This window comes from Epinephelus lanceolatus, chromosome 7 (genome assembly GCF_041903045.1).
Source record: "Epinephelus lanceolatus isolate andai-2023 chromosome 7, ASM4190304v1, whole genome shotgun sequence".
In the NCBI taxonomy this organism is placed as follows: domain Eukaryota; kingdom Metazoa; phylum Chordata; class Actinopteri; order Perciformes; family Serranidae; genus Epinephelus; species Epinephelus lanceolatus.
The window spans coordinates 29,282,364-29,296,416 of NC_135740.1; the positions used below are offsets into that span (position 1 = coordinate 29,282,364).

At 33.9% G+C, this 14,053-nt stretch overlaps 1 protein-coding gene across 1 annotated transcript; it reads right to left on the reverse strand.

Annotated features, from left to right (window-relative positions):
- Nucleotides 1-955: 955 nt before the first annotated feature.
- Nucleotides 956-13,684, reverse strand: f9a (coagulation factor IXa). Its single transcript, XM_033632807.2, has 8 exons — nucleotides 13,526-13,684; nucleotides 13,110-13,294; nucleotides 12,990-13,014; nucleotides 12,620-12,733; nucleotides 2,512-2,646; nucleotides 2,108-2,421; nucleotides 1,874-1,997; nucleotides 956-1,714 (listed from the first exon to the last, which is right to left on the reverse strand). The coding sequence occupies exons 1-8, from the start codon at nucleotides 13,629-13,631 to the stop codon at nucleotides 1,119-1,121; spliced, it is 1,599 nt and encodes a 532-aa protein (XP_033488698.2). The 5' UTR covers nucleotides 13,632-13,684; the 3' UTR covers nucleotides 956-1,118.
- Between the last annotated feature and the right edge of the window lie 369 nt (nucleotides 13,685-14,053).

Below are 14,053 nucleotides of genomic sequence, written 5' to 3' on the forward strand. Positions count from 1 at the left end.
ATTGATGTTGGCTCTGTTCTGAAGGGCAGGGAGGTTTGCTCTCTCTGCCTTAGGCTTTCCCCATTTGCACATGGAAGGGCAGGGAGGTGTGCTCTCCCTGCCTTCAGCTTTCAGTGTAGGCTCATAGAAGGGCAAGGAGGTTTGCTCTCTCTGCCTTAGGCTTTCCTCGTTTGCACGCGGAAGGGCAGGGAGGTGTGCCTTCTTTGCTGTAGGCTTTCCATTTAGGCACATGGATGGGCGGGGAGGTTTGCTCCCATTTGTGAGTGCTGGCATTTTTCCCTTTGTCGCTGTTTTTTGGCCGTGCACCTTTCGAGGGGATTTATTTTGAGAGTGCTTGCTCTTTTCCTACAAGGTTTGCTTCCCCTGCCTTAGGCTTTCCTTGTTTGCATGTGGAAGAGCAGAGAGATGTGCTTTCTTTGCCTTAGGCTTTCCATTTAGGCACATGGAAGGGCAGGGAGGTTTGCTCTCGCTGCCCTCGGCTTTCCTCATTTGCACGTGGAAGGGCAGAGAAGTGTGCTTTCTTTGCCTTAGACTTTCCATGTAGGTGCATGGAAGGGCAGGGAGGTTTGCTTCCCCTGCCTTAGGCTTTCCTTGTTTGCATGTGGAAGAGCAGATAGGTGTGCTCTCTCCGCCTTAGGCTTTTCACTTAGGTGCGTGGAAGAGGCTTACTATGTAGGTCTGAGGAAAGGCAGAGAGACCGAAGAACAGAGCCATACCGCCAAATATAATACTGCAAATCGAAGTTTTTTTTTACTGAAGTGTTCCTGACTGAAATACATTCACGTAACTCTCTCTAATAACTATATTCCTACATTAAAACTACCTCAGCATGGGCCAAAAATATATACTACTTACCTTTAAACTAAACCCACAATGCTTAAAAAGAAATTTAAGTGTCTGATACCTGCAGACACCCTGGTTTTGATGTAACTGTTCACAGTCAGTACACTGTTGATGTGATGTGAATTTGATGTGATTTATTTCTTATTATTTGGTTAATAGAGTACAAAAGGACATATCAAATCATGAAAGTATCCCCTCATATCCTGTGAAGTTAAGAGTATCAAACAATAAAAGGAACATTTGTATACCATTTATATTCTTAAAATCTATAACCTTTAAGTTTCAGGGTCAGGTTCTTCCACATCAAATGCCAGCCTGTGTTTAGTTAATCCCATAATATGGTTTATCCAGCGGTAATAAAGGGACAGCCGTGTGTACACACCATATTTCCCCTGCTTTGCACATTCTTCCCCCCAGCTCACAATGCCCGTAAGGAACCAAGTGTCATAAAATTTGTTTGCGTGAGGACCTCCACTGTCCCCCTGACAGGCATCTTTGGCCTCGTCGTAGTATCCTGCGCAAAACATGAAGGGAGTGATCCTTGAACTGCTGCTCCGCTTGCACTCTGTCCGATCTGTGAAGGGAACCGCCACCTTCTGCAAAGAGTCGGCCGTGAATCCAAGGAAGCGCGTTCGACCCCAGCCGCTGACCGTGGCTGGGGAGGAGTCCTTCACTAGGGCCTCAGTGAAAGCCATGGGCCCGATGCAGATGGGTCGGACTCTTGCAGAGAAAGTGATGGCGCTCTTTAAGTACAGCAAGGCGATGTCATGGTTGTATAAGCTCACAGTGCTGTTGTAGCGTGGGTGTATGTGCTGCTTCAACACCTCATAATCCTGCTCAGTGTCCTCGTTGAGGTAGATGTTATGGTCCCCTGCAGGCAGAGATATGAGATACAGATATCACTCATTCAATGTCCTCATTTACTCCACAATATAACACATGCAGTGTTTGTCTCAAAGCAGATGGCAAACAGTGGGATAAACTACATGACATCAAGAGTGATTGCATTCATTGTGGCAGTGAACCTTACCTACTCTGACAAAGAAGGAGCCTTGTGCTTCCACCAGGCAATGAGCAGCAGTGATAACCCACCGTTCGCTGAGAATGGAGCCCCCACAGAATAACTGACCACTGGGACGTGCTATCAAGGCTACCTAAATAAAAAAGGAAGAGATGAACATACTACAGCTCCTGTTTTTGCTCGCTCATGTATTTCCTGTAACAAAGCCTTACATGCATTAATGCTTGTACTGTCATAGAATACCTGCCATGGGATCTCTCCTGGCGATACCACCTTGCCACCTACAATGCGTTTAAAAGGCCTGGGTGGCTCGTCAGTGGGGACCTCAGCCTCACGGTTCATCCACAGGGGCAGTTTCTTAATGGAGTGGTACTCTATGGGGATATTTGTGGTAGGAAAAAGCATGGGGGTACTGGCTGGAGTCGAGGAAGAGGTTGTAGTAGTGTTGCTGGTCAGGGAAGTGGTGTTCTGCAGGCTTGCATTCCCATGGCTGAACAGAGACCTTCTTAATCCTAAGCTTACCTCTGTCAGGGCAGTTCTGCCACATGGAAATTCAGCTGGTGATGTGAGAAAAGAGGAGTCACAATGTGGAATTTAAGAGTCATTATCATGATATTAAACAGAGAATTCAATAAAGACAGTGATACCTTGTGCTTCACAGTTAATTCCATCCTCTATCAGCTTGTAGCCTCTTGCACAGGAGCATTTTGCTCCAAAGGTTCCCATTGATTCACAGAAGTGCATACAGTCTCCGTTGTTCAAATCACACCTTCTGGATACAACTGAGGAGAATGGAAACACAATATCAGTGAAAACCCATCATCTTATTGCATTTATACAATAACACATCATTGCTTTTATTTCCATGTTAAAGGTTGTTTTGGGGGGAAGTTTTTCCTTATCCGCTGCGAGGGTCCTAAGAACAGAGGGATGTCGTATGCTGTAAAGCCCTCTGAGGCAAATTGTGATTTGTGATACTGGGCTTTATAAAAATGATTGATTGATTGATTGATTGCTATACAGTATGAACTCTCTTACGTTTTGTTTTACGAGTGCCAAACATGTTTTGTGTGAATATTGATTGTATTTTTACACAGAATGAGGATTGTGGATTTTGTCCCTCATGACTTACATTGGAAGAGCATTAGGAAAGGATCTCTTGGTGGTAAGTGTGGACGAGAGGAATGACAAGCATCACGTGTTTCAGGATACATATGGGCACATACAGTGAATACTGTTTAACTAATAGGACTGGGACTTCATTTTATGACATACTATACTATGATCATTTTTAGAACATTTATATGACATACTATACTATGACTTTTTTTCATGGTTTTAGACGACATACTACACTATGACTTTTTTTTCATGGTTTTAGACGACATACTATACTATGACTTTTCTTTCATGATTTTGGAAGACATACTATGCTATGACTTCTTTTCATGGTTTTAGACGACATACTGTAGTATGACTTTTTTTCATGGTTTAAGACGACATACTATACTATGACTGTTTTTCATGGTTTTAGACGACATACTATACTATGACTTTTTTTCATGGTTTAAGATGACATACTATACTATGACTTTTTTTCATGGTTTAAGACGACATACTATAGTATGACTGTTTTGTGATGATTTTGGACGACATACTATACTATGACTTTTTTTCATGATTTTGGACGACATACTATGCTATGACTTCTTTTCATGGTTTTAGACGATATACTAAACTATGACTTTTTTCATGGTTTTAGACGACATACTATACTATGACTGTTTTGTTATGATTTTGGACGACATGCTATACTATGAATTTTTTTTCATGATTTTGGAAGACATACTATACTATGACTTTTTTTCATGGTTTTAGATGACATACTATACTATGACTTTTTTTCATGGTTTTAGATGACATACTATACTATGACTTTTTTTCATGATTTTGGACGACATACTATACTATTACTTTTTTTCATGATTTTGGACGACATACTATACTATGACTTTTTTTTTATGGATTTAGACGACATACTATTATATGACTTTTTTCATGGTTTTAGATGACATACTACGACGGAGTATTAGGGCCACATTGAAGAAAAAAAAATCAGAGATTTCGAGAATAAAGTCAAAATATTACGAGAAAAAACTGGTAATATTTCGAGAATAAAGTCATAACTGAGAAAAAATCATAATATTACGAGAATAAAGTCAAAATATTATGAGATTAAAGTCGTAATATTTCGAGAATAAAGTCATAATTTAACGAGATTAAAGTCGTAATATTTTGAGAATAAAGTCATAATATTACGAGAAAAAAAGTTGAAATATTATGAGATTAAAGTCGTAATTTAACGAGATTAAAGTCATAATATTACGAGAATAAAGTCGTAGTTTTTAAGGAAATAACCAACAACAAACAGAATATCAGATTGTCTTTCATGCTTTTGTAAGTAGCCTACTTAATTAGGTTCGGGAACCGGCATCGAGCCGGTTCTGTGTCAGTCGAAACTCTGGGCCCAACTCTGCCACTGATTGGCCAGTCTGACATCCTTCATAATACATATAGAACGTTAGTGAGACGGAGTTGTAAGATCGAGCTGACCCACTCTTAATACTCTTCTTAGCCACCAAACGCTCACAGATCCAGCCGCGGCAGGCACATTAATATTAAACTAAGCAAGGAGATGTTAAAACAGTGCGCGGCATATATTTTTTGATCTATTTCATACTTCAGATTTATATTGTTTGGCGTTAATTGGTGACAGAAAAGAACGAATTTCATTCTGCAGGGAAACACATGTCCTAACTGTGCATATTGAATCTTGAATCTATGTTTTATGAAGACCCTGTGTGCGCTCAGAGCTGTGGCACAAGTTACGCACCGAAATCTGGCGGAAGAAAAATAATAATAAGACGAAAAATAAGTATGTGTGTGACTTATGGCTGATGAAGTGGTGGGTGATCGATGTGCCTGACATCGATTGATTTAGTTTCAGCACCGCGGTAGTGACCAGCTCCTGTTAAGAGTTTCTTAAAGAGTGATCTCAAGTAAAATCTTAAATGGATGCAGAAAGTGAAAAGAAAGCAATAGCCTAATTTAAAAAGTTGCCTCAATTGAAAATGCATTTAATCTCTGATTCAATTTGAAAGCTATTTCTCAAGACAAGTTCTGTAATTACCTTGTCCGCTTTCATTCTGTTTATATCTCAACAGGAGCTGGCCACTACCGTGGTGCTGAAACTAAATCAATCGATGTCAGGCACATCGATCATCCACCACTTCATCACTGTCCCCATCACTGTTTTAATATCTCTTTGCTTAGTTTAATATTAATGTGCCTGCTGTGGCTGGATCTGTGAGAGTTTGGTGGCTAAGAAGAGTGTTAAGAGTGGGTCAGCTCGATCTTAAAACTCCGTCTTAGTGAAAGATCTTAAGCTAAGAGCGATCTGGGAAACGTGGCCATTATCAGTCAACATACAGGGAAAATGGTTTATGACATTTACCGGGAGAGCTAGAGCCATTTGACTAAAGCTGACGTTATTACTGCTGTAGCATGATGTTATTAGGCTAAATATTACATTTCTAACAGTGTCTGAGCTGATTTATTGACACAGCATGCTTGTAGGCTGCGGTTTACAGAGGAAATAACGGGATGTGACTTAATCATGTAAAAATATCGTTAGTGAAACAGAAACAAGCGTTAGTTAGGGGACAAGAGTCAAGAGTCACAAAGACTCACGTATGTTAAAAGTTACTTAGGCTACAACCGGTGTATTTAAGCTATGTGTCCAGGGTCCTTCGCCTGTGGAACGAGTAACGTGACCAATAACTTGTTCCCAAACAAACGCATGTGTTTCACTAACGTTCTATATGTATTATGAAGGATGTCAGACTGGCCAATTAGTGGCAGAGTTGGGCCCGGAGTTTTGACTGACACAGAACTGGCACGGTGCAGGTTCCCAAACCTAATTAAGTAGGCTACTTACAACGGCATGAAAGACAATCTGATATTCTGTTTGTTGTTAGTTATTTCCTTAAAAACTACGACTTTAATCTCATAATATTATGACTTTAATCTCGTTAAATTACGACTTTATTCTCGTAATATTATGACTTTTTCTCAGTTATGACTTTATTCTCGAAATATTACAAGTTTTTTCTCGTAATATTTCGACTTTATTCTCGAAATCTCCGAATTTTTTTTTCTTCAATGTGGCCCTAATACTCCGTCGTAGTACTATGACTGTTTTGTTATGATTTTGGAAGACATGCTATACTATGACTTTTTTTTTAATGAATTTGGATGACATACTATACTATGACTTTTTTTCATGATTTTAGATGACATAGTATACATTGACTTTTTTTATGGTTTTAGACGACATACTTTACTACGACTGTTTTGTGATGATTTTGGACGACATACTATACTATGACTTTTTTCATGGTTTTAGACGACATACTATACTATGACGTTTTTTTCATGGTTTTAGACAACATACTATACTATGATTTTTTTCATGGTTTTTGACAACATAGTATACTATGACTGCTTTGTGATGATTTTGGACGACATACTAATCTATGACTTTTTTTCATTATTTTGGAGGACATACTATACTATGACTTTTTGTGATGATTTTGGACGACATACTATACTATGACTTTTTGTGATGATTTTGGACGACATGCTATACTATGACTTTTTTTCATGATTTTAGAAGACATACTATACTGTGACTTTTTTTCATAGTTTTAGACGACATAGTATACTATGACTTTTTTTCATGGTTTTAGACGACATACTATACTATGACTTTTTTTCATAGTTTTAGACGACATAGTATACTATGACTTTTTTTCATGGTTTTAGACGACATACTATACTATGACTTTTTTCATGATTTTAGAAGACATACTATACTGTGACTTTTTTTCATAGTTTTAGACGACATAGTATACTATGACTTTTTTTCATGGTTTTAGACAACATACTATACTATGACTTTTTTTCATGATTTTAGAAGACATACTATACTGTGACTTTTTTTCATAGTTTTAGACGACATAGTATACCATGACTTTTTTCATGGTTTTAGACGACATACTATACTATGACTTTTTTTCCATGATTTTGGATGACATACTATACTATGACTTTTTTTCATGATTTTAGACGACATACTATACTATGACTTTTTTTCATGGTTTTAGACGAAATACTTTACTATGACTTTTTTCATGGTTTTAGAAGACATACTATACTATGACTTCTTTTCATGGTTTTAGACGACATACTGTACTATGACTGTTTTGTGATGATTTTGGAAGACATACTATGCTATGACTTTTTTTTCATGATTTTGGACAACGTACTATAGTATGACTTTTTTCCATGGTTTTAGACGACATACTAAAGTATGACTTTTTTCATGATTTTGGAAGACATACTATACTATGACTTTTTTTCATGGTTTAAGACAACATACCATACTATGACTTTTTTTTATGATTTTGGAAGACATACTATACTATGACTTTTTTCATTGTTTTAGACGACATACTGTACTATGACTGTTTTGTGATGATTTTGGACGACATACTATACTATGACTTTTTTTCATGAATTTGGACGACATACTATACTATGACATTTTTTATGATTTTGGGCGACATACTATACTATGACTTTGTTTCTGATGATTTTAAATGACATACTATAGTATGACTTTTTTTCATGATTTTAGACGACATGCTATACTATGACTTTTTTATTGATGATTTTAGACGACATAGTATACTATGAATTTTTTTCATGATTTTGGACAACATAATATACTATGACTTTTATTTTGATGATTTTAGATGACATAGTATACTGTGACTTTTTTTTTGATGATTTTAGACGACATTGATTTTAGACGACATACTATACTATGACTTTTCTTCATGATTTGGGATGACATACTATACTTTGACTTTTTTTCACGATTTTGACGGACATACTATATCATGATTATTTTCAATGATTTTAGATGACATACTATACTATGACTATTTTTCATGACATACTACTCTAGGATCTTTTTTATGACATTCTTATACCATAATACTATACAATGAACATTTTTACGATATTCTTATGACATACTATACTATGACTTTTTTTTTCATGATTTTGGACAACATTCTATACTGTGACTTTTTTTTGATAATTTTAGACGACATACTATACTATGACTTTTCTTCATGATTTGGGATGACATACTATACTATGACTTTTTTTTCATGATTTTGGACAACATTCTATACTGTGACTTTTTTTTTGATGATTTTAGACGACATACTATACTATGACTTTTCTTCATGATTTGGGATGACATACTATATTATGACTTTTCTTCATGATTTGGGATGACATACTATACTATGACTTTTTTTCACGATTTTGACGGACATACTATATCATGATTATTTTCAATGATTTTAGACGACATACTATGACTATTTTTCATGACATACTACTCTAGGATCTTTTTTATGACATTCTTATAGCATAATACTATACTATGAACATTTTTACGATATTCTTATGACATACTATACTATGATCATTTTCATGAAATTTTTCAAGGACATTTTTATAACATATTATACTATGATTTTTTTCTCCATATATTTAGGACATGCAATAGTTTGATCATTTGTATGACATACTATACTATGATCATTTAAATGACATACTTATGACATACTATATTATGATCATTTAATGGCACTCTGATGACATACTATACTATGATCATTTTTATGACATTTTTTGACACCATACAATGGTATTTTTTATGACATTTTTAGGACATACTATAATATGATTATTTTGATGACACTTTTATGACATACTATACTATGATCATTTTTATGACATTTTTTGACACCATACAATGGTATTTTTTATGACATTTTTAGGACATACTATAGTATGATCATTTTGATGACACTTTTATGACATACTATACTATGATCATTTTTATGACACTTTTATGACATTCTTATGGCATACTATACTATGATCATTTTTATGACATTTTTTTGACACCATACTATGGTATTTTTTCATGATATTTTTAGGACATACTATAGTATGATCATTTTGATGACACTTTTACGACATACTATACTATGATCATTTTGATGACACTAGTATGGCATACTATACTATGATCAATTTTATGACATTTTTTTGACACCATACTATGGTATTTTTTCATGACATTTTTAGGACATACTGTAGTATGATAATTTTTATGACACTTTTATGACATACTATACTATGATCTTTTTTTATGACATTGTTACGACACACTATACTATAATCATTTTTATGATATTCTTATGACATACTTAACTATGATCATTTTTATGACACTTTTATGACATAGCATGCTATGATCATTTTCATGACATTTTGTGACATAGTATACTATGATCATTTTTATGACACTTTTATGACATACTATACTATGATCATTTTCATGACATTTTTTGACATACTATACTATGATCATTTTTATGACACTTTTATGACATACTATACTATGATCATTTTTATGACACTTTTATGACATACTATACTATGATCATTTTTTGTGACATTTTTATGACATGCTATACTATGATCATTTAAATGATGAAACAGTTTTGTAATGAATTTTTTAGGACATGCAATACTTTGATCGTTTTTATGACATACTATAGTATGATCATTCAAATGACATTCTTATGACATACTATACTATGATCATTTTATGACATTCTAATGGCATACTATACTATGATCATTTTTTTGACATTTTTTGACACCATACAATGGTATTTTTTTATGACATATTTAGGACATACTATAGTATGATCATTTTGATGACACTTTTATGACATACTATACTATGATCATTCTTATGACACTTTTATGACATTCTTATGGCATACTATACTATGATCATTTTTCTGACATTTTTTTGACACCATACTATGGTATTTTTTCATGACATTTTTAGGACATACTATAGTATGATCATTTTGATGACACTTTTACGACATACTGTAGTATGATAATTTTTATGACATTGTTATGACACACTATACTATAATCATTTTTATGATATTCTTATGACATACTTAACTATGATCATTTTTCTGACACTTTTATGACATAGCATGCTATGATCATTTTCATGACATTTTTTGACATACTATACTATGATCATTTTTATGACACTTTTATGACATACTATACTATGATCATTCTTATGACACTTTTATGACATTCTTATGGCATACTATACTATGATCATTTTTCTGACATTTTTTTGACACCATACTATGGTATTTTTTCATGACATTTTTAGGACATACTATAGTATGATCATTTTGATGACACTTTTACGACATACTGTAGTATGATAATTTTTATGACATTGTTATGACACACTATACTATAATCATTTTTATGATATTCTTATGACATACTTAACTATGATCATTTTTCTGACACTTTTATGACATAGCATGCTATGATCATTTTCATGACATTTTTTGACATACTATACTATGATCATTTTTATGACACTTTTATGACATACTATACTATGATCATTTTTTGTGACATTTTTATGACATGCTATACTATGATCATTTAAATGATGAAACAGTTTTGTAATGAATTTTTTAGGACATGCAATACTTTGATTGTTTTTATGACATACTATAGTATGATCATTCAAATGACATTCTTATGACATACTATACTATGATCATTTTATGACATTCTAATGGCATACTATACTATGATCATTTTTCTGACATTTTTTGACACCATACAATGGTATTTTTTTATGACATTTTTAGGACATACTATAGTATGATCATTTTGATGACACTTTTATGACATACTATACTATGATCATTTTTATGACACTTTTATGACATTCTTATGGCATACTATACTATGATCATTTTTCTGACATTTTTTTGACACCATACTATGGTATTTTTTCATGACATTTTTAGGACATACTATAGTATGATCATTTTGATGACACTTTTACGACATACTGTAGTATGATAATTTTTATGACATTGTTATGACACACTATACTATAATCATTTTTATGATATTCTTATGACATACTTAACTATGATCATTTTTATGACACTTTTATGACATAGCATGCTATGATCATTTTCATGACATTTTATGACATACTATACTATGATCATTTTTATGACACTTTTATGACATACTATACTATGATCATTTTTTGTGACATTTTTATGACATGCTATACTATGATCATTTAAATGATGAAACAGTTTTGTAATGAATTTTTTAGGACATGCAATACTTTGATCGTTTTTATGACATACTATAGTATGATCATTCAAATGACATTCTTATGGCATACTATACTATGATCATTTTTATGACATTCTTATGCCATACTATACTATGATCATGTTTGTAACATTTTTATGACACACTATACTATGATCATTTTTATGACATTCTTATGGCATACTATACTATGATCATGTTTGTAACATTTTTATGACATACTATACTATGATCATTTTTATGACATTCTTATGGCATACTATACCATGAACATTTTTATGACATTTTAATGACAAACTATACTGTGATCATTTTAATGACATACTATACTATGATACTTTTCATGACATTTTTATGACATACTATACTATGATACTTTTCATGACATTTTTATGACATACTATACTATGATCATTTTTATGACATAATATACTTTGTCATTTTTTAGGACATTTTTATGACAATTTAAACTATGAGCTTTTTTTAAAAGAAATTTTTCATTACACAGCATACTATGACTTTTTGGGGGGAATTTTTTATAATATTATATACTGTTTTTTTTTTGTTTGTTTTAGAATATTTTTAATAAAATCCTACACTGTGATGTTTTTATGACTATGACTTTTATGACATACTATACTATGAGTTTTCATTAGGACATTTTTAAGAAATATTTCACTTTAGCTCTTTCAAGGACATTTTTATAACATATTATACTATGATTTTTTTCCCATATTTTTATGACATACTATACTTTGATTATTTTTATTACATTTTTATAACATACTACACTATGACCATTTTGATGACATACTATACTTTGGCTTCTTTTAAGGACATCTTTGTATTTGGACACACTATACTATGGGGTTTTGTTTAGGATAATTTTATAAAATAATTTTATTGTCTGTGGGATATTTTTATTAAATACTACAATGTGAATTTTTTATGATTGTTTTTGACTTACTGAATTATGATTATTTTTAATTACATGTTTTGTGTCATACCTTATTGTGACTTTTTAAGGACAGACTATACTATGATTTGTACTGTGTAATTAATGTGTGAGTCACTACTCACAGAGAGGGCACTTTGGCTGCTGTTTTTAGAATATCCAAAAAGACAAACAATCTTATTTTAGGATCTAAAACCAGATTGATGCTTGATGCAAGCCCTTGATTTGATTTAGAAACAGAAGAAGGGAAAAAAAGGTCTCTGGCTGTTTATCCTTTGAGACTGAGATCTGATCAGATCTGATCTTGTATCCTCAGAAACGTTGGATCATGTAACACAAAAATCTAATTTCTTTTGATTGCATTTTAAAATCAAGCCACAGGACTTTTCACTTACCGATTTCACAGTTCCTGCCAGTGAAGCCAGACAGACATGCGCAGGTGTAGAAGCCAAGGTGGTCATTGCATGTCCCCTGGTTCAGACATGGGTTTGATTTACACTGATCGCCATCTGTAGAAATCCAGACACAGTATCTTCAATTACTTAATTTTGTATAATACTCTAATAAAACAAGGTTTACTCAGAGAACAAAGTAGAAACATCTTTCCATAACAGCAGGTCTATTACAAGATAGAGTGTGTACTCTGGAAGCACAGGTCTGATTCAGAGAGAAACACATTAAACAAACAAAGACAAAGTCACCACTGCGACGTACCTATAGTTCTGTTTGTGCTGGGAGAAATCTGTCATTAAGAATGTTTCTTACCTACATATCTTGCCCAGAACTCCATCTACAATACAGAGTAAAGTCTCTGCTGAGTACAGCCAGCAAAAAACAAGAATACGTATAAGAAAAAATAAACAAGATAAATAAATAAATACCCACTGTCTTTTTGTCATCCTCAAAGATCTCCCTGGCCTCTTCCAGGTCACATACTTCCTCTATACACTCTCTCTCCATGTCGCCTTCCAGCACCTCCTCAAACAAAGTGTTGTAGCGCTTGTGTCTCCGCAGAATGCTGTCGGCCATCTGACCGGACAGAAACACTGGGCCTGAGGCTGGAGCTGGGGCTAGAGTGAGCAAAGGGAAAATACAGTCAGTGTTTAGGCAACTGTCTTCGTCTTATAGGTTACAGCAACAAATACATAGAGATATTCTTTTTTACAGAAATAAAGTAAATACAAAGGACAATCCTCCACCTGCCACTTGTGCTTACAGCTTTAAAACTAAGACTGCATAACTGAAAAAATGCTTCAGGTCAGATTTGAATTATATATGAGCATCATAAAGACATGAAATACCTCCATAGCTCAGCTGAAAGTCCAAAAGCAGCAAACATAAAAAAGGCAAAGAAACTAGTTCCATTCCAAAAAGCTCTGGTATCCCGACACTAAAACACTGGACCATCACTCCAAAGTACAGAGCTCTGTTTGCTCATGTACACTCACAATTAGTTGCACAATTACTGTGTCTGAAAACACCAGTGTGTCGACACCCACATGTTCTGAAAGAGTTGTGTGTTGGTTATTTGTAAATTAACAAACTGTGAGGATATCACAGACTAGAATAATACCTTTTTTCTTTTCCAAGAACAAGGCTCACAGAACGGTCCCCCGACAAGTTAACAAAAAGTCTGTCTGTTACTACAGCAGCTTCTCACCTCTGGACCCAGGCCTGTTTTCATGCTCCAGCTCCTACTGAGTTCAGCTAAGGTTACCAATGTTAACATCGGAAAAGACCTCATAATATGGCCAGTTTTCTGTCCTAGATGCACTTCATTTATTTCATTACAAAGGTAACCATAAACCAAACATATAAATTATTTATTT

Excerpts from the sequence above, each read along its gene's own strand:
- f9a (XM_033632807.2), bottom strand. The coding sequence starts at position 13,631 with ATGGTCCAGTGTTTTAGTGTCGGGATACCAGAGCTTTTTGGAATGGAA. Across the intron at positions 13,015-13,109 it reads TTGAGGATGACAAAAAGACA|ATGGAGTTCTGGGCAAGATA; the intron begins GTGGGTATTTAT and ends TCTGTATTGTAG. Across the intron at positions 12,734-12,989 it reads GTTCTGGGCAAGATATGTAG|ATGGCGATCAGTGTAAATCA; the intron begins GTAAGAAACATT and ends GGATTTCTACAG.